Genomic DNA, 26,458 nt, shown 5'->3' with positions numbered 1-26,458 from the left:
CAAGAAATTGATTCTACAAATGCAGAAGCACCAAGCAGGTGTTAATGTTGTCATTTAGGCCAACTAAATTTTAAAAATAGATTCTTTTTGATAATTAAGAAACATCTAGAAAGTACTTGGGTGTAAGAATCCAGCTGTCTCTATTTCTGGCTGGACTAAAATTTCTAACAGATTGTTCTGATCCACCATCTTAAAATCATGAACTCTGAACATGGGCAGCTACAAAGAACTTTCAGCCTAAAGCTTCTATCATGAGGACAACCTACACAGGTCTCAAATATGACTACAGTATATAACTATAGTATCAGTTCCAGAACAAATCAAGTTCCATGTAAAAACAATTAGCACAAATATTTGTTCCAGCTGAAAAGTCTTGAGAAATGCCCAAGAATAAGCATGTACAAACTAGGACTAATACTGTGACCAATAAGTACTAAGATTGCAGAAGAGTCAATGTTTATTGGCAGAAGTTCGATCAACACAAAACGTACACAGTACATAGTACCAAACACTTAGCGCACCTTCTCAGACAAACTAGATAATAACAACAGCCCGTCAGCCTTGCCGTCTGCTTCGGATGAGTAAGAAGCCACACGTGTTAATCTTAGAGACAGTTAGTAGGAAGCACATGGGAAGCACTCTGCTCCCGTGACTACTAACATGGGACCTGCAAGCTGGGCAGGGAGGGAGCATAGAGGGGAAGAAGAAGGAAACACGTACCGTGCAAATGTGAGGCCAGTGTTCAAACTGCTGTAAAACTCCTTGGTTAAGGTCTTCTTTATAAAACTCTTTGTAAAACTGTGGAAGCTTAGATATCCAAATGCCATTGTTATGCTTGTCTAATATCTCCTTTATGCGGTTCTGAACCTCATCCATCTTATTAGGGTAAGAGGCAGGAGGCGTGACATTTGGTTTCTCAACAGTCTGATTTAAATTATCTTTAAATTAAAAGAATGATAGAATTAATAGATTATCCCATTATCTAGCATTTGTGTCTGACTTTGCTATGTTGTGGGCTCTGGGGTCCTGGGTTTGGAAGAATACAGACAAAGCTGAGCAGCACTGAGGACCACCTCACCTATAATCCCTGAATTACATCAGCAGAGCCAGGACACCTCCAATGAGGGAACTTATTCCTTCATTTTGCAAGGATGCTTTATAGTTTACTTTAAACATTATGGCATTCTTGCTGGGTAAAAAATAATTTTATTATTTAACTGCAACTAAGGGAGACAACATTTTAGATAATATAAATATATGTGCAGTGCTCAACTGAGGGACAAAAATAATGCCTTAGTAGGAAAAGTGCTTTTATAAAAGATAAAAAATGTCCAGGTTTTCCGACTATGATGAACTTTCTCTTTAAGGAAAACAATTTAGCAATCCACAGGAACCTGAAATCTACAAGAAATTACCCCAGCTAGTTTACAAACATCAACCATAGGTCTGGCTTCTACTTCTCCAATATTTATCTTTTATAAAGTTTTAGCTGGCTTCTCCACTCCTATTTATTTTCTATTTAAAACTCAGAGTGCCTGGGTTTACATACTAAGCAAGAGAAACCTGTGTTATTACTGTGACCATTCTAGTATTTTAACTATGGAAATAAAGTCAAACCTATATAGAATTCTCTCAGGATATATATCAAAATATTAAAATCTAACACCTACATGAAAATTTTTACAATTTAATCAGATACCTTTTCTGCTAAGTAAAGTCATTTATTTTCTTTTTCATTAACTAATAGAGATATGTAGTCTAGTCTGGGGACACTGGCCTCAAAGGATACCCGGTACCAAAAAGAGTTGTCCCTGAGGATCCTTAGAGATTACTCCTCTCTTCTCTCTAGAAGACACAATGATGTGCCTCTGCTGCCCTTAGACTGGCACAGAGAGAAGAAGAGTCCGGGATACCCATAACCGCTTCCTATTCAGGAAATAACTTATTCTATTTTAAATTTCTAAAGAGGCACACAAGTTCACTAAGTAGTCATGATTTAGAAAATTCATATGTAAAAATAGTTCTTATGTACAAAAATCATACTATTTATTTTCATAATCAATACTATAAGGACATTCCTGAGGAAGAGGAATTTAACTCAGTAAGAGACATAATGCAAGTAACAAACCCTGCCTAGTCATTTCACGGAGCACAGAGCCAGCCCTGTGTAAAGCTGTTCTTGGTGAGATACTCAGTGGGTTCATACACTGCATGCATAAGACCAGCCCATGGGTGTGCATGTCTGACCAGCAGTGTCCTTGGCTTTATTTACTCTCCTACTGTTTTCTTAATGGCCCTTTTAATTTCATAACCAATAATAACTTATACCTAGCTGTCACCTCACAGTTTAAAAATAATTTTGATCTTTACTTTTTTATTTTATGTGCAAGGCTGTTTTGACTGCATGTATTTCTGTACACCTCCACATACATGCAGTGCCTGCAGAAGTAAGAAGAGGGTGTCAGACATTCTGGGACAGGAACATGTTGGTTTTGGAACTCAAACCTAGATCCTTTGGAAGAGCAGCCAGCACTCTTAGCTTCTGAGTCATTTATCCAGGCCCCCACCTCACAGTTTATAATGCGAACTTTAACTAGTTCAGCATCTTGAGTCTCTCTTATGAGTGTAAGGCCCACATTTAGGGCCTTGAAACAGAGCAGGTTGTTTCCTTAGAGTGAGGCCTCTGTGGCCAAGTCTTGAGGGTTCACCCTCTAATTAGGGAGTGGGTGAGGAAAACAGGTAACTGCACAGGGCACACATGGACATGGAGCAGAATGGGTCTGGTGTGATGAAGGTCTCTTCACACTGACAGTATCACTGGAAGCATTATTTTCTCTAACAATCACTTCAATCCATGTGTTTAAGGTTAGAAATGGAGAGGGAGATACATCTCATGCAGGAGAAGGTGCGAGCACATGTCAAAAGCCACCATTAGATTGCTTCTGTTGGGGCCCAAGACTCACGCCACGTCTGGACACATACCATTCACTTCCTTCGGGCAGGGCCTTGAGACGTGTGTCTGGAAAGGAGCTGGCAAGGATGACTTCGGACTGAACCTAAGGTGTGAGAACAGCAAGTCTTAAACACTCTATTTTTCATTTAAAGTCCCCATCTCACTGACCAACAAAATAACATGAAAATATTCTAAAATATGAAAACAAATTTGGCATCATATTTACTCAGAGAAAAGTCTGTTCAAAGTTAAATTTAAAGTAGCTTTTTGAAAGTCTCTTTCTTTTCTGAAGTCAGAGTTTCAACTAATCATCTTTAAAGAGATAAATACATAAAAGCACATGAAGAATAAAGATGTAAAATAAGGAATATTTTGGACCATAAGCCAATGCATGCTGCACAGAGTGGGACGTGCTGCAGTCATGACCTTTAAACCAGTGCTGGAGTGCAGGAGCACAGATTGTACAAACATTAGCTTTAGCTTGGCTGGAGGGAAAGCAGAGTTTCAAAGTCAGCAGACAGGCTACTCCAATAACCACATGGCGGAAAAAGACATAGGCACCTGCCTACCTCATATCCTTTCCAATATAATTTACTATCAATTATTGGACTTAGATAGGAAGATGTTTTCAAATATGAGTATGAACAAACCACACCCACACACATCCATATATATAGGCATGCGCCCCACACCCCAAGGCACATCCATGTGCTCCTCCACACGCACCCCACATCAACACCCCACATTCTCATTCATCCTCCTCCCTCCCTCCCTTGCTCTATCTCTCTGTCTTTCTCTCTCTCTCTCTTGCTCACTCACTCTCTCGCTCTGTGTTTGTGTGTGTGTGTGTGTGTGTTTTCTTCACCAGTATCCCAGGCTCTTGAGTACTAGTACTTAAGTACTAGTACTTAGTACTAGCAAGGGAGAGTGAGTGCTGTAAGACTTGCTGAACGAACCATGATCAAAGGAATTAGTGACCACGTTTTTCTCATTAGGGGAAGCAGTCACAATTTTGAGCAGCACAAAAGATTTCAAAACTAAACTGTTTCAAATAAAGCATATTTCCTAATGATATTTTAATTTTAAAAGAAGCAATCAGTCTGCCAACTACTAATAAAAGATTTTAGCACACACCACTGCTGGCATCCCAGACCTCTGCGCTGATCTACATAAGTGCTCAACAGAAAATGCCAAAGCATACCTTTCTGCAAAACTATTTTTAAATTAATTTTTCCTAACTATTTTAGTATCCAGATGGAAAGCTTCTAAGGAAAAATTAATCTTTACCCCCAAATAGACAGATACTGCTTTAAAGGAATATGATATCACAAATTTGCAAAAAGGTACAACTTTCAACTTGGAAGGGAGTTTGGACACTTATTTATCTCTATCAGGGTCAGCATGTGTTTCCTGTCAGGAGGCCAACAGGACAGACTTCAGGCTCTGCACAACCACTCGTCTCTGCCGCTGCAGAACACAACAGCACAGGCCATACATGAACAGGGTACAGCCATGCTCCTAGAAAACTGTATTTATAAAAGCAGACAGTGAGTTTTTGGATTTTAGCCCACAAATTATAGCTTGCTGACCTCTGGGTGACTTCTTAAAACCATAAAATTTAGAAATAGAAAGAAACCATTTGATCAGCTTCTTGCATGCTTCCACTGGACAAGTGAGGAATCATCTGCACAACACAAAGTGGTGAGCTTTACTGTGAGCTGGCGCATGCACAGCCACACCCAGCAAAGGCGGGGAAGAGTCTTAGTAGCCCAGTTCCATGGTACAAACATGCCGGTGCCAGCGCACCAAGATCAAATGCTACTGCCTGACTGTGCCAATTACCAGAGCAAAGATGAATAAATATACAGCCAAATGAGATTTTACCTGAGACTTACTCATTGTAAGAACAATTTTGTAAAAAAAAATTGAAAATTACATAAAACAGCATCTTATAAGGACTTATCAGACTGGACAAGGAGAGATCCCAATGGCAGGAGGAGACAGTACAGGGGTCATTCAGGGGATGCCACCAGGCAGGAAGAGTACTGACAGTGATGCCTGCGATGCTGGAAACACAAGGAAATGCTTCTCCATGAACACACACATGAACAGGGAGAGTCGATAGCCCAGCTCTCCGCACCGTTACTCAGTGCTCCTTTAAGCCAGATAAAGCCCAGGGTACCTGCTGTTGGCAGACATGCTCACATGCCTCTGCACTGGCATGTCTGGGTAAGGCGGCATGTCCATATCAGCCTTAACTCCCAAGGTGCTTCCTTTGTCTCTTAACAGCGCTGAATTAGGCTTCCTGCTGATAGAATAATCTGAGGCAAATCCTGGTTGTCTGAGGGTTGCCTTCGGTTTCCCTACAAATTAGGCAGATACAACACAATCAGCTGACCTCCTCAGATTGTAGTTTCATTATGTTGCTCCAGATATTTCTGTGGGTCATACTTCCCAGAACAATTGAAAGAACACAAGAAGGGGGTCCCTGGCAGGGGCGAGTAGGGGACACACGGAGGCTGGGGAGTTCTGTAGAAGGGGTCCTGCCTGCCTCATTAGCGAGTGCTTCCATCTGCTCACTACATGAGCACTTCCCAAGCAACCACCAGTTGGTGTGAAGCCAGCAGGACCCTCTAAAACGCTTCTGCCATGGAGTCATCTAATATTGCACATCACTGTTGACCCATTGCTTGAGAACTTGGTTTTAGAATGTACTATAACCTCCTAGAGGTAGGCATTGAGGAAATAACAGCTGTTTATCATGTTTTCAGGCCATGTAATTCATATTTCTCTGAAAATAAATGTCTTAAAACCAAAAGACACAATCTGCTAAGTACAAAGGCATATCACAGGTTCTTGGTTCATCCAACATTCTAGATGAGAATTCTTGTCAAATAACCTAAATCAGTAAGACTACACTTAGCTGTCACCACAGTCACCATCAGTTGCATTATTCTACACTGTCACCACTGGATTTTGTAAGTCATCTTCATCATTTCAATGGAAATCCCAGTTGCAGGAATTTTCTCCTGACATGTGGATATCAGTATTCAATGAACAGTTATCAGGAACATAGGCAGTATTTCCATAAGTCCTTATGATAATCTATTCAGGGACAGACTTACCTTCTAGAAAGAATGGCATGGTTTTCTTCACTCTCATCTGACAATTAATTTGTCGCCCTGTTTTCCTTTTAGAGGTCCTCTGACGAGCCACAAGCTGAGCGATCCTTGCAGTTTCTGTGCAGGCTACAGCATAGCAGACAATCTGTGAGCAGCAGAGGAGAGCAGGACGTTCTCAGGCCAGTTTGTAAACCCCAGAGAGCAGGGTATATGCAGCTCCCAGTACCTCCCCCATCTCCAGAACCCAAATCATATCTAACACAAAAGGAACCATGCATGATCTAGTACTCTTTCTCCAATCTGAGATCTTCATTTGCTCCTTAAACAGATACTTATTAAGCACCTACAATAAAGCAGGCACTGGGGGAATTAGCCACTGAGCCAAAGTCATCCTGTGCTCTGTATACACCAGCTCAGAGACTCGGTACATCTTTCTGCCACTTACACAGGAAAAGCAGTGAGTGCTCAGAAAGCTAAGCCCAGCTTTACATACGGAGGCTGTCTCTCTGAGGCTCAAATTTGTTGTGCATATGTTACTTTAAGTTGAAATCAAGAACAATACAGCTTTATGCAACCACCATATTTTATCAGTACTCCTGGCCAGTGCTTCTATTCTTGAGAAAACAAAGAAAAAAGCTACGTGCCTCAGTACGTTCAGTAGGGGACATTGTAATAGTTAAAACTTGGAAACATTTTTAAATGCTCAAAATACTGGGCATTTAAAATGTGCACACTTGATCTTTCAAGCAATCAGCACATTTATGATGTGCTGATTATGAAGAGAGAAAAAGCAATTCTCTTACTCTCAGAATCTTTTTTTTTTAAGAGAGAAAAGAAGTTGAAAGCTCTGATGAGTGCTTCCAGGAGCAGGAGCTGAAGGTTTAGACCTGGGAGGCTGTGGGATGCCAGCACATACTTAGTACTGATATCCACGTGTAACTGTCTGTGGTCTTCCCTTACATACATTATTACAAATGAGCTTCCCCTCCAACTGTTCTCAATTCTGCTCCCCTTTCTTCTCTACCAACCCCCCTCCTACCCCACATACATGGACACTGGCATTGGGTAAATATCCCAAACTCTCTGAGGTATACATTACCCAAGACATGAGAATGTGGGCTGGACCCTGGGTGCGCTGTCACTGCAGATCTAAGCTACTCAGTGTTGCTTTTGCTTAGACCACAGGTATGAGATCAAAAGCACCAGGAAGGTGACTCTGACTCAGTGTGAGAAATCTGACAGGCCAGATGCCATCTTACCTCTCCGGATCTACTAGCCTCTATCCTGACGACCGCTGGCACGCTCCGCAGGTAGGCTTCTAGAGTAGGGTAGCCCAGCTGCTTGAAGGGGATCCAGTCTCCAGTCAGAGACCGGTACTCTCCTTGGAGCCGGGGTAGTGCTATCCCGTTCTTATGCGACTGCAGGACAGCCCTTAGCATCTTTGAAACCAGATCTGCCTCCAGCATCTTTGCCTATAACAACACAGAGGAATGTTATTACTATGGCTCTTCAGCCTGTGAATGTGAATGTATTTCAGAGCTGAGGCTTTTTAGATTATGCCATAAATGAGTGCTGAATGTCTCCTGTGGGATAACAATGCAAGGGAATATCTACAGTGACATCAAAGTAGTCACCCATGGGTGGGTGCTCTGGGAACTTTAGGGAGCTGTATGACTGACAGGGCTGTAGACTTTGAGATGACCACAGTATACTAATGACTTCATTTGTCAAAAGTAATGCATCATTGAAGGGAGATCACAAATGAGGGAAACAAAGTATCCAGTCTGACACTACTCAGCCTCAGGAAAGCTAAATTGGAAGGACTTTCACAGATGTGGAAAGGCTTAGAAATGTGGAGAACCCAAAAAGAAATGAGAAATAAAAAAGCAAGGTGAAAGTAGTCAGATACAGAACCACAAGTGATGAGGCCTCCTGGTGTCTGGCTAAGGTATGCTGGGTAGTAACCACTTACAGTCACAGGTTAAAGGCAGGCTTACAAGAGAGAAAGAGGTTGCATCCATTCTGGACAGGTGGGGGCTGGATGTCCATAGGCCAGTCACATAGATATATTTACTAAGAACTCGGGTTAGAGGCCTGAGCTAATAAGACAGTCATTGGTCTTTAGTATTCAGACAGGAAAAAAACAAGGTTAAAGGTGGATTTCTGTAGAAGGTAGGCATGTAAAAGATAGGCACAGGAAAAAAGAACTACAAAAGGCTGGATACAAAAGTGAGGAAGGGGGAAGGAGATGAAGGGGGAAAGGAGGGAAAGGAGGGAAAGGAGGGAAAGGAGGGATGTTTCTCAGTGCCCTCCAGACTAAAAGAGAATCAATAGAATGTTCAAAAGTGTCATGACTGGCACAAGCAATGTAACAAAATCGAAGGCCCAAACATGAGCACACGTAATTACAGCCATCTAATATTCAACAAACATGTCCACAGAATACATTGTACAAAGACAGCATTTACAACAAATTGTGCTGTGAAAATTGGATGTCCATATGTAGAAGAAAGAAATTAGGTCCAGGGGCTGGAGATGGCTCAGCAGTTACAAGCACTGGCTGCTCTTCCAGAGGACCTGAGTTCAATTCCAGAAACCACATGGTGGATCACAACCATCAGTAATAGGATCCGATGCCCTCTTCTGGTATATCTGAAGACAGCTACAGTGTACTTATATACATAAATAAATAAATAAGTAAATAACTAAATTCACATGGATTGAAGCCTAAAACACTGAAACTACTACAAGAAAGTATAGACAGCCTGAACAAGACACAAGGATAAGAAAGGACTGGGTGAAAAGAACACTTTGCTCAAGAATTGGGACCAACAATTGATAAGTGTGACTTCATGAAAGTAAAAAGCTGCATGGCTAAAAACACAATTGCTTGGGTGGAGGAATCTGCCAGCTATTAGTCTCACAGAAGATTCACATCCAGGATAAAGAACTTTTTAAAAAAAGACTCTAAAAAACAAATGACCCATTTTTTAAAAAACAGACTTGAGATTTAAACAGGAAGTTCTTAAGAGAAGAAATAAAAATGGCTAAGAATTATCTCTGAAAAGTCCACTATTGTAGCAACAGAGAAACATCAATCAAAACAACTCTGAGATTCCATCTCATCCCAGCCAGAATGGCAATGGTCAACAAAGAGCCAGCAACAAATGATGGAAGGACATGGGGAAAGGGAGCCTTCTCTTATTGTTGGTGGGGCTACAAACTGGTCCAGCCACTCTAGAGACCAGGGTGGAGAACTCTAGAAAACTAAAGCACATCTGCCATGAGCCAGCTATACTACTCCCTGAATATGCCCAAAGGACTTGTCATCCTACACCATTGGTACTGGCTCAGCCGTGTTCACTGCCTCTCGATTTATGATAGCTAGGGAACAGTAACAACCTAAATGTCTTTCAACCAATGAACAGATAGTAAAAATGTTGTATAGACATACTATTGAATGCTATCCAGCTGTAAAGAAGAATAAAACCATGACCTCTTCAGGGAAATGGACAGAACTGCAAAAGTTCACATTGAGGGAGGCAATCCAGACCCAGAAAGACAAACATCAAATGTTTTTCATCTCAGACTCCTAGCTCCATGCCCTCAACTGTGAGTACATATCCAGGAACGACTGCAGAAACCAGGAAAGAAAGAAGGGCCATTGCTGGGAAGGTGGTTAATGGAGCACTAGAGTAGCATGGTCTGAAGGGGCAATGGGGAAATGGGGAGCTCTAAGAAAGGGAATGAGCTACAGAAGGACAGCCCCACCGTCTTGCTCAGCTATGATGGGCGAGCTCTGGTTAGTCATGGCCCCAGAGACTTTGTCCCAGGACTGCTTCTTGCTACTGATGTGCTTTCTCATGTTTGCCATTACCATGTTCCTGATTTATTTGGCGTGGTATGAGTGGATACCAGGAGACCCTCACTGCCTATAACCTGGTGTGATTACTTCTGGGTAATAGCCCACCCTATGAGATAAATTTCCTGTAGATCAACATGGAGCTTTTATGAATTAATGCTGCTTAGATGAATTAAAGACCTTATAGTATTCCTGATTTGATTCAAATGATTTTAGGAAAAAAGTTTAAGGAGACAGTTTTAGTTGTTTTGCCAGAAAGAAGTCATAAAGTTAGAACCAAGAATAGAATATGTCCCCTCCTCACAGATTAGTTAGAAAAGGCTGCATAAAAAGGAATACAATGAGCTTTCATAAATTACACCAAGAGAACTAGATTTTGGAACAGATTTGTGATCAAGGAAAAACATTCATTCTAGGTCAGGTCCAAGGATGAAGCCACCTCACAGTCAAAAACTCTAATCCAGAATTGTTCCTGTCTAAAAGATCTACAGAGAAGAGCCTGAGGGAAAGGAGGTTCAGTGACCAGACCAACTTGGGATCTATCTCTCTCAAGGGGAGGCTCCAAGGCCTGATGCTATTACTGATGTTATGTTGTGCTTACAGACAGAAGCCTAGCATGGCTGTCCTCTGAGAGGCTCAACAAGCATCAGACTGAGTCAGACACAGATACTTTTTGGGAACCCCTTGTGGTTGAATTAGGGGAAGCCTGGGAGAAGCTGAAGAGAGGAGGATGATCCCATAGGAAGACCAGCAGTCAGCAGAGAACTGCCTGGTCTGGCCTCAGTGAGAGAAGTCATGCCTAACCCTGGAGAGACTTGAGGCCCCAGGGAATGGGGAGGCCTAGTGGGGAGGTGGAATAGGAGGGTAAGGACATCCTCTCAGAGATGGGAGGAGGAGAAATGGGATGAGGAACTGTCGGAGTGTGGACCAAGAGGGGGATAAAGACTGGACTGTGAAAAAATAAAAGTAATAAAAAATAATAAAATAATAAAAAAAATTTTTTTTAAAGGTAGCGTTTCAATCATGTATCCCAGGCTATCCTGGAACTCACCATACAGTCCATGATACACCTGAACTTGTGGTCTACCTGCCTTAGACTCCTCAGAGCTGAGATTATGGGCCTGTGCCATCACATTCCACTGAGGAAAAGATTTTATGTATGTGCTGTCCACACGGGATCCACTAGCCACATGTGCTTTAGCCATCCAAAATGTACTAGGATGACTGAGGAAGTAAATATTTGACTTAAATGTGGCTAGTAATTACCATATTGGATAGAGTTCTATATAAGAAGCCCTTTCCCCTTTCTCTGGATTAGAAAAGCAAAACTCAATAGCAATTTCCTCATTTGACCAATAAAAACGCCAGCTCCTGGGGTGGGTCTCACAGTCATGTTTACCTTTTAAACTCACACAGCATCTGCACACCTATGTCTTCCTTACATACTTCCCTCTGTGCAGCATGACCTCCTGAGCCTATCACAGCAGGAATGCACAATCCACACATGCCAAGTGTTCTCCAACAAAGGTGTTAGGGAAATTCAGTGGAGAAACCTAAACAAACAATCATCCATTCACACACAAAAAGGACATGCATACTGTACGAGAAAACTAACTTGAAATAGATCATTTAGATCCAAAATGAAAAAGTTGTAAAACATTCAGAAAACAAAACAGAACAAAACAAAACCACAAGAATAAATCAGTGACTTGGGGTTATGCCAAGATTATTAATTTTTGACTCAGAATAAGTTGACAAATTGAATTACATTAAAATGTAAATTTCTTCTCTTCCAAAAGATAATGTCAGAGTAAAAGAAAATATTTTCTTAATGCAACCAGTGACAAGCTGGTACTCTGCTGGACGTGGTGGCCCACACCTTTAATCCCAGTACTCAGGAGGTAGAAGTGAGGGGATCTCTGTCAGTTCCTGGGTAGTCTAGTCTACAAAGTAAGTTCCAGAACACCCAGAGCTTCATATAAAGAACCTGTATCAAAAACAAAACAATACAAACAAACAGAAAGTGAGCTAATACTTTATATAAAGACTCAAAATTCAATGAAGAATCCATTTGAAATATGCAAACAATCTGATAACATACTTCAGTAGAGATGCACGTTAAAAAACACTTTGTAAAAATCATTTCTTTTTGTTTGAGATTATAATTACATCATTTCCCCTTTCCCTTTCCTTCCTCCAAACCTTCCCAGCACAGAGACAACAAAATCAATAATAAAGTTTAAATGGCAGGCAGAGCCAAAACCAAAACAAAACACTTGTCATGTGAAGACCTTAGTTCAAACTTCCAGAACCTTCAAAAGGTCTGTAATGCTGGCAGTCCTCTGCCAAACAAGAGGTAAAGACAGAAGGGTACCCGTGAGTTCCCAGGCCAGCTAGCTTGGCATATTCAGCAGAACAAAACAAGAGAGCTTGTCTCAAACAAGGTGGAATGTGAGTACCAATACTCACAGCTGTCCTCTGCCTCCTCCAAGTGTGCACAACACATGGATGCCTGCATGCATGCACTTACCCCACCCCAATAGTTACTTGACAGAATGGAGAGAAGTCTCAGTGGGTAACATGCTTGTGATGGTTTGTGTATGCTTGGCACAGGGAGTGGCACTATTAGGATGTACAGCCTGTTTGCCTTCAGAACAAGCTGTAGAACCCTCAGCTTCTCCTGCACCATGCCTGCCTGAATGCTGCCACGTTTCTGCCTTGATGATAATAGACTGAACCTCTGACCCAATTAAATGTTGTCTTTAATAATTGCCTTGGTCATAGTGTCTGTTCACAGTAGTAAAACCCTAACTAAAAACAGCTTCCTAAATAGACATGAAGACATGAATTTGGATTCCCAGCATTCACATGAAAAATTAAAACAATAGATATTTGTAGCACTATCACTGGAGGAAACAATATATAAAAAGAACAGCAAATTTAATGAAACTCTGTCTCAAAAGTGTGTGTGTGTGTGTGTGTGTGTAGAGCACTAGAGTAAACACCCAACATCAAGCCTTGGCCTCCAACACCACACACACACAGGTGAGCACACCCACACAAGCACGCATACCTCAAACATACATTCATACACAGATGATCACATCTGCATACACCACACTCACTCTTTAAAAACTGACGACACAGAATGCTTAGAACTTTGTAACCAGAACTCACATGCATTTTTGGTGGGTGTTCAAAACAATTCTCTGAAAATAGTTTAGCAATTTCTAGGAATGAAGCATGCACTTGACACAGAACTTAGCAATCTCACAAGTAATTGCCCATGAGAAATGGCATAAAGCCTGTACCTCTGTGTATACAGTAGCCTTACTTATGGGGCAAACCTCTGACAGAGTTATTTCAATGACCACTAGAACGGCTTTGACCAACACAGATGCAGACAGTTTGGAGGATCAGGCACCCTTGACCCTGCAAGATCATCAGAAGTGAGTTTTGTGGCTGCTCCAAACAAGCCCGTTTCCCCTTCCTCCTAGATGGTCTTCCACCCTTGTCCAGGAAAGGTTCCCTCTTCATCTTCCTTTTTTTCTGCTTTGAAAGAGAGGACAACAGCAGTTTCCCAAGCAGGGGCTTTATACTAGGAAAGAAAGGGAAGCAGTGAAAGCCACACACCCCACTCAGGACTCAACTGTCACTGGAAAGCTGGGTCCAAGGTTTCCTTCTCTAAGTCCCCCGTTCAAGGTTCTCCCTTCTCTCAGGCCAGACTTCCTAGACCCAGCAGATGTCACACAGTCACTGCCTGCCCTTCTACTAAGATACTTAGCATTGTTCATGCAGACATGGGGTGGCTTAGTGACAGTGCCCATCTGCGTGAATCAGAGAGAACACCCCCAGTTTTCTCTTTCCCACCCTGTCCACCTGCATGGTCAAATTCTCTTCCTTGGAAACTGTTTTAGCTAAGCATAATTTTCCAAGTTGCTTTGGTAAAGTCTCATGCTACACACACACCTGCTATTGACCCCCTCTCTTTAACATACAAATTATTTTTAAAAGTCCATATTTTAGTATTTATTTCCATAGCAAAGTTGCTAGCAAACATGATATATTTTGATTTCATTTGATGTGGAGGCCCAGAGGCCTGCAGAAAATTGTATCTGGATCTGCTTTTGCCTATGTATTCAAAATCAATGCCAGAATGAAAAGAGCTCACTATCCTTCCTGGCACAAGCTCCTTCTCCTAGGCCCAGCCTGAGAAGATTCCCTACCAGCAGACTTCATTCCCTCTACCCCATCACCATGGATAAAGATGGACGACTGACACGCCCACCACCTCCATGAGGCCGCCCTAGTCTATGCCAGCAACATCTTTGCCTTTCGGCTTGTCTCTGCTTCTACTTTGCCTTCTAGAATCTATTCTTTGCACCACAGATATCAAACAGCAGATGTTCCACATTAAGTCCCACCATGCCATTCTTCTACTTACAACCTTCTTCTCCACCTGCCTTCTTCAGACAAGAAACCACAATTGTCTTTCCTACCCCCCACTTCCCTGACCTGGACTCTTCTCTTTCCTCCACACTCATCCTGGGATTCCTTTCTGGACTGTGCTAGGGACAGCTCCACCTCATGACCTTTGTGCTTGCTGCATGTCGACCTCTTTCCACTATTCTGCCTTACTGTCACCTAGTGTGTTACCCAATATTCATTATGTTGCTGTCTCCTTACTGCAGGATGTGTGTCTGTTCCCAGCTGGCAAAGACCTGTCGATGATGGCTCTAGTATCTAGTCCACAAGAGCTCAGTAAATACTATGTCAAATGAAGGAAAAAATCTCTAACTACCCACCCCTTCTTCCTTCTACTCACTAAAATACAACACATGTAAAATAAGGTGCAGCATGTGAACTATTGCATAAATAATCATGAAGCCAACTTGCTATTAAAACTGTCCTCAAGTTACATTGATTGTTATAAACTAAAGAAGACAACTACTCTGTCACCAGTTGAAAAGCATCTGTTAGCTTATTTCTGAGCATTTCACACGGAGTTCACAATAGGCAGGAACTGGTCAGGGCCACTGCCCTGGCATTACTGTCAGGCTCCCACACTCGTAGGGGGATGTAAGTGCTCCAGAGCCCAAATGCAGCAAATGTAGACAATTCTGTTTTCAAACAATGTGGAGTGCTGGGATTCACTAACATAAACTGCCACTCTTCCTAAGCTCTTGATAGTTATCTATTTAATCAACGAACAAATACTGGAAGTACAATAAGCACGTAGAGTTGTTTTTTTAAGCTACAAAAAGCTCCTATCTGGCAAGAACGAGAAGCCATGCCCATGCAGATGACTGCAGTCTATAAATTAAGGTGTGTTTGTTTCTCTCCCACCCAACCATCATGGGCAAGACCTGAGAGACAGTTAAGTACTGCAATACTAACAAGACAGAAATGCTTTTCACCTGTGTATCTTGTTCTTGTGCACAGCAATTTTTCTATTCTCTATTGAAAATCTCAATTGCTTAAGGTATTGATCAAAAACAGAGGCACACTTTAAAATGGTATTTTTCAGTATACAGTGCTTTAGAATGCTGCAATTCATGAAATTTTGATTATCATGACATTTTTGTTTATCTGTTTAGAATTTTTACAGATGGCAGGTATATTCTTCAGGTATATAGGAATACCTTCCTCTAAAAAAAATCAAGTGTTTTTGTTTGTTTGTTGTTTAAATCTTGGGAGTCATTCATTGCAAGCACAACAGTAAAACTTATCATGGGAACTCCAATCTTTGAGATTCCAAAGGCAAAGCTTTAGGTATCCTGCCTCAAACCCTTCCCTTATTTCCAGTCTCTAAAAATGTTGTAGCAGATGCAAATTTGAGTTTCAGTGAATATAAGTGAAATTTAAGACTTTTACCTTGTGAGTCTTAAGTATCCTACAGGACCAAGTATCATGAAGCTAGGCAGAGAGAAATGGAGTGGGCAGGTCCCCAGAAGGCCACACTCTTGAGGGCTGCCTGACTAATGTATGGGCTACTTGAGCTTAGTAAGGCTCCTAGCAGGAAAACAAACTAGCAATGGGTGTGGGGAGTTAATCACTGAGCCAGCTGGCAAAGAGCCCTGACAAGTCACACTTCATTTTCACATCCTCTCTCTTCCTTGCTCATGTGGACCAGAAGCACCAAGTGCATTGCACGCACTTTAGCAGAATACATGCATTCAGCAGCTACTCAAATTTTTGCAGAAGCATGCTATGGAACTTTAATTTTTTCAAAACCTAATTTTAATGATGGCCCTTAAATGCTTTAACTTCCCTTCTAGCCCACCACCCACCAGAGGTAGTAGAAAAGAAGGATTCAGGGGAAATGGACCTGTTTAGAAATGGTTCTTTGGAGCAAATCCTACATGTGTTGTCAGGAAATCAATAGTTCAGTTCACAGGAGTCAGCAGGAGGGACCCAGAGGGACACCAAGAGAAATTCTCGGCTGTGTCTTTCTCAGTAAAGTGAAGACATGAGACTCAAAAGTGTTCTACAGCTATTGAGTTCTATTTATACTCATTCCAAATATCACATGTTCTCCATTGGTCTTGCCTCACCACATGCATCTGTCTCAGCTGACATCACTCTGCCAATCAGCAAGAAGCCTCAGCACACCACCAGAAGTTTTTTGGAGAGTTTCTCTCTATGGAGTCTCGACAAATGGAGCTCAAGAATGCAATGTAAGGTGGACCAATACATGTGCACCGTGAAAAAAATTATCATCATGTGTTCTTTCACATGCGTGCTTTAGCAGAACATCCTTTCTCCTGGGTCTGCTTCAGTGAAATTCTCTTCACATGCCTGCCCCAGAAGTTTTCACTTCAATGCTATATATGGGAAATAACCACGGATAAATATATTGGTTGAAAATAGAAAACAAGTTGGAGAAAGTTCTAGTTTTGTATTTAATTCAAAACATCAGGAATCATCTTGATTCTCTTACTTGCCTCATAAACACGTGTATCAACTGACAAGTTTGGTGAGAAAACCAGTGGATCTCCATGATTTCTCTCCTAATAAGTAGGCAAAGGTCACTAGCTGCTTTGGCAAGTGGTCTAGGAGCAAGATGCAATTTCCCCAGACCAGCTGTTTTAGGACGGTGTAGGCCGTAGACCTAACCATAGAAAAAGGACCTGGGAATAGCACAGTATGGTAGCAGGCTGTTCTGTAACAGTTTCTCTGAGTCTGAAGCATTTCATCCTATAGGGAAGATCCTTAAAGTACGGAGGTAAACAACTCGATATAGCTTCAGGAAGTCCCCAAAACTGACCAGATTCACTCAGTGCTCCCATCCCAGTAAACAATAAAAGCTGAAAGTCCCTCTCAGGCAAGCAGAAGCTAAAACGTAGACTCTCAGATAACCGAGCCGCCTCAAAGAGGTATAGACCTGAGTTACACAGAAGGGCATTCTTCAACCTGCTGAGTTGCCTGCAGGCTGTGCAGTGTGCTTCAGGTTGCCAGCTTTTGTGAGCTGTGCTCTGATAGGCAGGCCTTGGTGTGCAGCTGTGTGAGTACTTTGTGCTCCTGTTCAGTAACTCCTGCTAAGTAACCCAAATAAAACTCACTGGTTCACCAAGGTGGACTTTGGTGAGATCTGTACTTTGGTCTGTCATGGCCTTCTTATCTGGGGTAAGGAGACACGTGTGTAGCATTTCCACAGGAAGTTTGTCATACAACAAAGGCACCTTAATATCACCTCCTTCAAACTATTATTAAGCTTAAAAATGAATCTGGAACTAGGGAGATGACTTAGTTGGTAAAGTGCTTGCTGCATATGAGCACCAGAGTTCAGAACTCCAACACCCTGTAAAAAGCTGGACACAGAGGCTCGCCTCTATAAACCCAGTGGAGGAGGAAGGTGGAGACAGAAAGACACCTGAGGCTCAGTAAACAGTCAGTCAGTGTGCTCTAGGACCAGTGTGAGACTGTCTCAAAGACCAAGATAGAGAATGACAGAGTAAAGACGACCCATGTTGACCTCTGGCCTCCATACCCATGCATACCTGTGTGCACATTTGTGCACTAACACAAATGAGCACTACATCTTTACACATATCAAAAAAAAAGAAGAAACTGGGGGTAAAGAGATGGCTCAGAGGTCAGGAGTACTTTCTGCTCTTGCAGAGGACCTGAGTTCTTTTCTCAGCACCACATGACAATTCATACCCAACTAAGACTCCAGTTCTAGGGGAACCAATGGTCCTTTGATTTCCATAGGCACCTGGCATGCATGCATGCATGCATACATACATACATACATTATGCAAGCAAAACACTCATACATATAAAGTAAAAATAGTAAATCTTTAGAAATGTATAACTTTGAAAAGTGAGGAAAGCGAGGCCCATGGTCAAATTTTCTACCTCTTACCTATCTCATGGCCAGAATAAAATCCTCTTGTCTCCTGACTTCCAATCTAGACCTTTCCTTCTGGAGAATACTAGCAATCTAGGATATATGTCTAATGGCAAACCTTCAGAACTGGAAGCAGAGATGCATCTAAAGCCAAGAGAATGGTCCATGTTACAGATACTGAGTGGTGAGCCTGACTGCTTCTCAGATCTGTCATCCTTCTCTCTTCCTATCTGCAACACACTTCACTGCCAAGGCCCCATGACACTAATGCTGCATAAGTACAGGAAATTTAAGTGTGTGTGTGTGTGTGTATAGTGTGCATTGTGGTGTACACAGAACCCAGGGCCTTCTACCACTGAGCTACATTGCCAAACACAAATTTACACAATTTACATGATATAAAAAGATCCTCATTTTACTTCAAACCTATATTGTGTAAAATTGCCCTTTTCTTTAATATACCAGAGAATGACTCAAAAAGTCTTATTTGGAAGAATTTGTGGCGTTTTTGTTTGCTTAAGACTGGCTTTCACTGTGATGTTCAGGTTGGTGTCCAACTTCAGAGTGTCCAGCCTCTGCCTTCTCAGAGCGTGGGCTCAGATGGGCACCTCCACACAGCCCAAGGTTTGATGCATCTGAAACAGGTTTTCTGATGCTGTCCACCATCAAGCAGGGATCTGTATGCCTCTTGTGTCCTAAGGCGACGGGTCCACTGACCACAGTGACATTAATCTGGCTCTCCTCTGTGGCAGAGCCTGTTAAGTTTCTCTTTTTCAACTCTTTCTAACTGTATCACTTGTCTTGTCTTTCCCACAACACTCTTCCCAGCATGAATTCTAATTTCCCAAATAAACACCGCGGATTATTAGGGTAAACTCTCCTAGCTTCTCAGCCTCTTGTTCAACTCTGAAACATCTGACATCCATCATCTTACAGCAATGGCTCTCAGTCTGTGCATCTTGACTCCACAACAGTCGCAAAATTACAGTTACAAAGTAGCAATGAAAGTTATTTTGTGGTTGGGGGTCAGCACAGCATGCAGGAATGCATTAGGAAGGTTGAGAACCACTGCTTTAAGCCTACACTTCGGGCAACTGCTGCTCTCTCTGTGAAACATGATCTTACAAGTGGGGATTGAAAAGCCCCAGAATGAGTGCAGAAATTTTCAGATATCACTTAGGCTAGCTCAACCCTTTCATCTTACAAAGCAATAAACAGCCTCAGAGAGGGGAGGGATTTATCTAAGATCCTTACCCAGCAATTTCCCATTATTACAAGGTGTGTGGGGTTGTTTTCTATTGTAATTTTAGAGACAAACTCTCCCTACGCAGTCTTCCATCGGCTTCCAGAGTGCTGGGATTATCTGTATGCACCACCACACCCAGTGTGCAAAAGCTTATGGTGCTGTGCTTTCCTTCCAATTACAGTCTACTTGTTAAACTTAAGTAAGTCTACCTACAACCAGTTTTAAAGGAAAGAGTATTATGTTCCTTCCAAGTATTTAGGAAGCAATTCTTTTTATTTTTGTTATTTCAAATTATTTATTTTGGCTAATACATAGTATCTAATTAACTAGTTTTACAAATCTACATACCATGATGATTAAGTAGTTTGGTCAGGGATCTGAGTCTCGACCCTACCTCTAACTACTAAGCACCCTTGCCTTTTTGAGCAATTCATTTTGGGCTCTTTTTGCATGTGCAGGATAATGAGTATGGGAAGAGCCACTGGTGTAACTGGACTTATACTACTATGTGGGCTCCTTTTCCTTCCACCCTTCTCTACCCCTAGTCCACCCTCCCAACTCCCCAATACTAGGCAAGAGAGAAAGAGGCTAGAGAAGAAAGGGGTGACGATATTAGACTACTTCTTGCTTATTGGGGTGTTAATCTTTGCTGTCAGGATATCCAATTTCCTCTTCTGGTCTCTTTGCACAGGACCACTTGACAAACTGCAACAAACAGCAAACAACAACCACCACCAACCAGTAGTAGCAACCAACAGCAAGAGGAGGAGGGAAAGGAGAAAGGAGGAGGAGGGAGATGAGGAGGAGAAAGAGGAGACAGAAGGAGCAACAGGAGGAGGAGGAGAGAGGAGCAGCAGCAGCAGTGGTCACTACAACCATGCCTTTCTCCAGGCTCTAACAGTTTATATTCCCTTTCAAGAGTCCCCAGAATTCCAAATGTCATGTTTGCAGAAACTATCTGCAGCTGGCAAAATCACACCCCTGCTAGAGTATGAGGCAAATCAGCTTCTGTTGACAATCTAAAGCAGTCCCACATACCATACCTGGGACTAAAACAAAAATATTCCTATAACGTTTCTGTGGATTTGGGGCGGGAGGGGGGGTGTTGGTTGGGTATTTTTTTTTTTCCCCAGAGAAACCAAAATTCTCACTACACACTGGTTCTCTGCTTTCTTCTAATCCTTTGAAGAGGTAATGGGCTCCAGAGTTCGATGGACATTCTGGGTTTGTTTGCTCACGACAAAGCTGTACAGACTAAAACACTACGTCTGCCTGGAAATCACACTGGGTTATCTTGGTTGTGCATACTTCAACGAAAAATGACAAAATCAACTCCTTTCTGTTTGTTTGAAAAGACATCTTTGGGCTCATGGGGAACATAGGAAAACAGTGAAGAACAGGGATGGGATGAAGAGAAGAAACAGCAAGTTTGGCACAAAGAAAGAAAGCAAATTCATAGAAATCAGAAAGTCAAATTCACTTCAAGCAACAAGAAACTCCTGATTCATGAAAGCATCCAGGTATTTTTCTCTACATCAAAGCTTTTTTTTTTTTTTTTTTTTTTTGCTATTTATACTTCATCAAACATAAAGCAGACACTCAGAATTTAATTATAAAGTGCATTTTCTTTCCATTTTCTATTAAACATCCAACTATATTAGAAAACTTAAAAAAAAGAGCTGTCGATCCTTCTAGGAGTTTATACTCTAGATGCAACACAATAGCTCACTCAGCCCTGCTTATGTGGGGCATTTAAGAAGGAATTAGCAGGGATTACATTCCACTTCCAATCCACAGGGACTAAAATCTTAGGGCACTGACAAGGGCTACCTCGCTGTCTTAGCATAGAGAAAATCTACCAAAGAGAAGGGCTGTGGGGCTGCGGGCTCTATGGCCAGCGCAGTACTTTGCATGTAACTGAAGCTCAACTGTCAGCTCGGTCTACACCATGTGCCAACTGTGCCCCTGTCCTCAAAAACCTTGAAATCCCAACCTGTAAAAAATGGGCAGTTTGGTGAAATAAAAAGCCTCTTTAGAAGATTATTATTATGAATCGAAGGTTTATCTTGTCTTGAAAACACTTCGAAGAGTATGTTAGCTATTCCCATTTGGTACATGAGCAGAGCAGGCTCAGGGATCAGGGGTGCACTTGATCCCAGACCTCACATTTAAGCTTTGAAGCTCAGATTCCAACACATATCTGCAAAGATCACACTGTAGAATGCCAAATTTTCACCCACATCAATGGAGGGCCAGAGAGAGACTGGGATTCAGTTCTAAATTACATTTCTGCCACTTAAGGTGGCAAAACGCTTCTCTGCAAACGTCCACCTGCAGAGCAGAGGTAGGCACCAACACGAATAGTGGTTTTCTTGGTTGATTTGTGGTGGTGGTATCAGAATCCTTGGGGTTGGGTCTTAACATCTATACACACCTCTCTTCCCTGCTCCCCAAAATGACTGGGCAGTGGTAGCCCTGGATATTAACAGAAATGTACCCTCAAGCGGATATGAGCAGAAAAGCTGTCGGCTCCGACTTGACTTCCAAGACAACTTCTCCGTGAATGCTTGTTTCCTCCCCAGCGCTCACGGTTGACAGGAACGGCTACGTGTAGGTCCTGTCTGATGTGCGCGGCCTGCACCGGCCGGTCTCGAGGGCGGAGGCCGCCGCAGTGTGGCCCGCGGGGCTGGCACAACTGCGCAAGAGCTCGGGTACCGCTGCCCAGCACGGGCGGCCGAGGCCGGTTGCTCCTGACTGGGAGCTACTTCCTGCTCAGAGCTGCGCGCTGCCCACGCCCCCCTCTGCATCTCCAGCTGCACCGCGGCCGGCTGGGTGGACGTCCCGGGGCGTCACGCACGACGCTCTGGAACCCCGCCGCGGCGGGGGCCAGGCCCGGGCCTGAGGCGCCGCGCCCAGCCGCTGTCTTGCCCGTGCCCTGCCATCCCGCAGCCCACCCCGCGTCGCCCGCACCTGTCGCGCCCCGACCTGAGCTCACCTCGTCCCGGGGACCCGTGGCCCACGCCCGCGCCTCTGGGCCCGGCTTCCTCCGCTACCTCCGCCAGGGCCCCCAACGCGGCCGCCGCCCACTTTCGGTTTCCCCGCACGGCCTGAGCCGTGGCTTGGGAATCACCTAAAGCCCCGCCCTCTAGGCCACGCCCCGTCGCACCACGCCCCGCCCCTTAGCCGGCCGGCTCAGCTCTGCGCAGACTCAGGCGCTCCCTCCGGCCAAGGCTGCCCACTTCGAGGTCCGCGTGTGAGAGGGGAAACCGACGCCGCCTAGCGGTTTCTGCGCGTGCGCACGCCAGCCTGTCACTTCGGGGTGTGGACTTATTTCTCTTTGCACAAAGTTCATGCTCTTCAGCATCTCTATACTTTCTTTTCATTCTCCTAGACAGTCTGTTTTCAGCTGTCTTCTGGGTCACTCTTTGGAGGAGGGTGACTATATTAAGATGCTTTGCTACATACCCTTAACGCCTGTATAACAACTTCGTTTTCATCCACTGCTCTAAAACTAAAGCTGTTTGAGGGCAGGGATCCTAGAACACTGCCCAGTATATAATAAGCATAAAATAAATAGTTTTCAAATTCTTTAATTCATTTTAAACAATTCGAATAGCTTCTATTTACTCCATGGTAATTACACTAACATTTAAGGTCTCGCTTGCTTTAAGCGGTCGTGAACATTTTTAGCATCATTCCGTATCTTTTTGCTGAGAGCATCATTTTACAGTTTGAGGTATACTTGCCATACTATAAGCTGCACGATTCAAATGTACAATTTCATGTGTTTGGTATGCAACCAAGAAACAATCACAGATATTAACATAACGAACATAGCCACACCCTCAAAGTTCTCTCTCTGTAACATTTACCTCATGTCCCACCTTTTAGTCCTATAAGTGCCCATTTACTTACTATAGAGCTGCTTACTTTTTCTGGGGTTTTATATAAATGTAGTTATTCCATACATATTGTCATTAAGGGGAAGGGTCTGGCTTTCTTCACTCATCAGAATTCTACTGAGATTCTTCTAGGTCATTGCATACCTATTAGTTTATAACCTTTGCCCCCTGAGTTTTCACTCTCAGGTATTGACCCAAGGGAAAGGAAAGGGTTTATTCATCATAGATCTGTATAAGGATGTTTAAATCAGCCTTGTTTGCAATACCTAAAGACAGATAGCATAAACATGCTTTAGTGGGTAAGTAGGCAATTTACTGTTACAGACTCAATACCTGATGTCAAATAGCAGTAGGCGATGACTAGCCTGGAGGGAGACTGTGAAAAGCCGGATGGACATCCTGTGCTCAGAAGGTTCTGTCCTAAGGCTTTGCAGGGGTGTTCTTTGAACTCTGTTCTCTTTCACAGTCTCACATCTAGTCCCTGCCTAAAGCTGCTGAAGTGTCTCGGAAAAAGAATTCTCTATATCGCCTTTATTCTATTTCGGTCTGTCTCAGGTGTCTTTCTCCCCTGCCCTGTACCCTAAACTAAACATGGCAGTGGCTTTCACAGACCTAAAATACAGCCAGCTCTCTATTTGAACTCTGTCATAATACTCTGATATGCCCTGGCTCCACGTTCTGATGGGGTAAGGGTAAAAACAGCATCTATGAACTGGATGGCTGTGGGGATAGGGAATTGGGCAGTACTGAATCCTCTATATAAAATAAGTCACAAAACGATGTGCACTGTATATAAAATAAATCACAAAAGGATGTGCACGGACCCTAAGTCTGAGATCCTTTATGTTTACAAAGGTGTCCCCTGTTTGATGCATCTTATGTACAAAGAAAAGTCATGGGCTGTGGCTAGTTTTCTGCAACCTGCTTTATTTACCAATAGTTGCCACGAGTAAATATTTTCAAGTGTGAGGTTTGCTGTTTACAAATGTATCCAATGGTGCAACCATCACCCAATCAAGACACATAACTAGTTTTATTTGCAAAAGTCCCCTAGGCCTTCTACCCACCCCTGCCCTCTCCTTCTAACCCCCCACTCCTGGCAGCTGGATGAGATTTCTGTACTCTAGGCCTTGCTTCCTCAGGAGTATCACGTGCCATGGGATGTGTAGCCCTTTGTGCCTGGGTCTTTCACTTTGTGTGATACTTCTGCGGATCGTCCCTGTTATGCTTATCAATAGTCACTTCCTGTTGATGGCCGTCATCGCAACTAGTATTAGTTACATTTAAGGTGCAGTTTTTGTTGTTTCTAGTCTGGGGCAGGGAGGGGCTGTTCTGGATCAAGCGTCTATAAATAACAATTGTGTAGTCAAATGGTTTTCTCACATGCGTACCAGAAAGTAGAATTAATGTCAGGATGTAAGATAAATGTATAGTTGATTGTATATATTTATGTATAGGAGTATATGTTTATGTGTACTAATGTGTAGTTATATGCATAATTACATGTAAGTGTCAAAGTGCAACCTTAAGTGGCCACATCTTTTCGCACTCCGCCCCCTGCAAAGCATGAGTCCGCTCGTTCCCAGTATTCGGCCTCACCTGTCCTTTTAACTGGAGCATTGCACTGGAAGGATGGGACGTTGCCACGGCGACACTGGGGGTACAGTGCTGAGGCTCGCCTTTCCCTGTGACATCATGGAGCATCTTTTCCTGTCTACACCAGCGTTTGTATTTGTTCTTGCACAATGGACCAAGTTCCTGTTCCATAGGTGGATTTAACTGAGATGGATCAGGAGGATTCTTAGGAAGCTGAATTTTAGCAAGGAAGTTGTATAATCTTGTTTTGTTGCTTGTTTTATAGATGGAATTTAGGAAAATGAAGACTTGGCGGGTTTCAGTTTGGTTTGAGACAGGGCTTGTCTTATGGCTGATACTGACGTAGGACTCACCCCCAAGTGCTAGAATTGCACACGTATGCCGCCACGCCCAGCTCGGGCTGACTAGGCTTCGACTCAGGGTTCTTACCCTTTTATGGAGCTGTAAGTCAGAACATGTGAGAGCAACCTAGAGACACAGGACTTTACAGAGTCAAGTTCCACACATTAAAAATTCCCTTAGGGGAAACCTCAGAGCCAAAGATCAGCATTTCAGACTAGACAGAATGCAGTTCGAAGGTATTATCCCCCACAAAAAGGCCACCCTCGTCCTATGTCACCACCATCGAGGCAGTGGGCAGGTGGGTGGGTCTCTTGCTAGGCAGGAAAAGAACACACACATTGCTCATGTCCAAGGCTGCAGAGAGGTGCTCAGAGTCCTGCTCAAGTGGCCTTTGTAAGGGCGACAGCCTCCTGATCATCTGGGCCTTTGGAGACTTCACCAGAGGGAATTTATCATGGAAAGAAAATACAAAGTAGGGACTAGGTGTAAGAAGAAAAATGACTCCATTGCCACCTTATTCCAGGTTAAAATAGATAGAACTATAAAAGCCTCCACCAAGCTAAGTGTGGTGGTTCGTGCCTTTAAACCCAACACTTAGGAAGCAGAGGCAGAGGGATCTCTGTGAGTTCACAGGCCAGCTTAGTCTACATAGCAAGCTTCAGGGCAGCCAAGGCTACCTATAGAGGCTCTGTTTTAACAAAGTAAAAACAAACAAACAAAATTCCTCCACTAAAGGCCCTCCATGCATTTTCTTTTTGTTCATCAGGCCCGCCTACTTGTTTAAATAGAGCCATAGGGGAGGCCCCAGGACACCTAGCCAAGGCAGGAGGATCCAGGGTTGTTGGAGCAAAACCAGTAAGGGTCTAGTTTTGAGCATGTATCTATAGCCCCTTCCCTTTTATCTGACAAGTCTATAGCACAACCCAAGATCCACACGTTCTTCAGCCTCCACCTCACAGACACTGGGAAGGGTTGTGAATTCCCCCTTCTACATCGCAAGTGGCATTTGGAGCTACTTCAAGTCCTGCTATCTCACCTTCTATCCAGGGCATCTGTTGCCTGCTTCCATTGTCTCCAAAAAA

At 43.1% G+C, this 26,458-nt stretch overlaps 1 protein-coding gene across 2 annotated transcripts in view; it reads right to left on the bottom strand.

Annotated features, from left to right (window-relative positions):
• Tdrd7 (tudor domain containing 7) overlaps positions 1-22,668 on the bottom strand; it is a 62,408-nt gene extending 39,740 nt beyond the window's left edge. Inside the window, exons 1-6 of one of the 2 annotated variants that reach the window (XM_052176432.1) lie at positions 22,532-22,668; positions 7,335-7,547; positions 6,079-6,220; positions 5,136-5,316; positions 2,983-3,056; positions 721-938 (exon numbers count right to left, since the gene is read on the bottom strand). In XM_052176432.1, coding sequence (XP_052032392.1) covers positions 721-938; positions 2,983-3,056; positions 5,136-5,316; positions 6,079-6,220; positions 7,335-7,541 — 822 coding nt within the window. In that variant the 5' untranslated portion in view covers positions 7,542-7,547; positions 22,532-22,668. Of the gene's footprint in view, positions 1-720; positions 939-2,982; positions 3,057-5,135; positions 5,317-6,078; positions 6,221-7,334; positions 7,548-22,033; positions 22,270-22,531 lie in introns of those variants that run through there. The other variant, XM_052176433.1, reaches the window with a different exon arrangement.
• Positions 22,669-26,458: the final 3,790 nt, after the last annotated feature.

The sequence above is a fragment of the Apodemus sylvaticus genome, chromosome 3 (genome assembly GCF_947179515.1).
Source record: "Apodemus sylvaticus chromosome 3, mApoSyl1.1, whole genome shotgun sequence".
Classification (NCBI taxonomy): Eukaryota; Metazoa; Chordata; class Mammalia; order Rodentia; family Muridae; genus Apodemus; species Apodemus sylvaticus.
The sequence above is the reverse complement of the archived record's forward strand: the minus strand, read 5'-3'. Positions and strand labels throughout refer to the sequence as shown.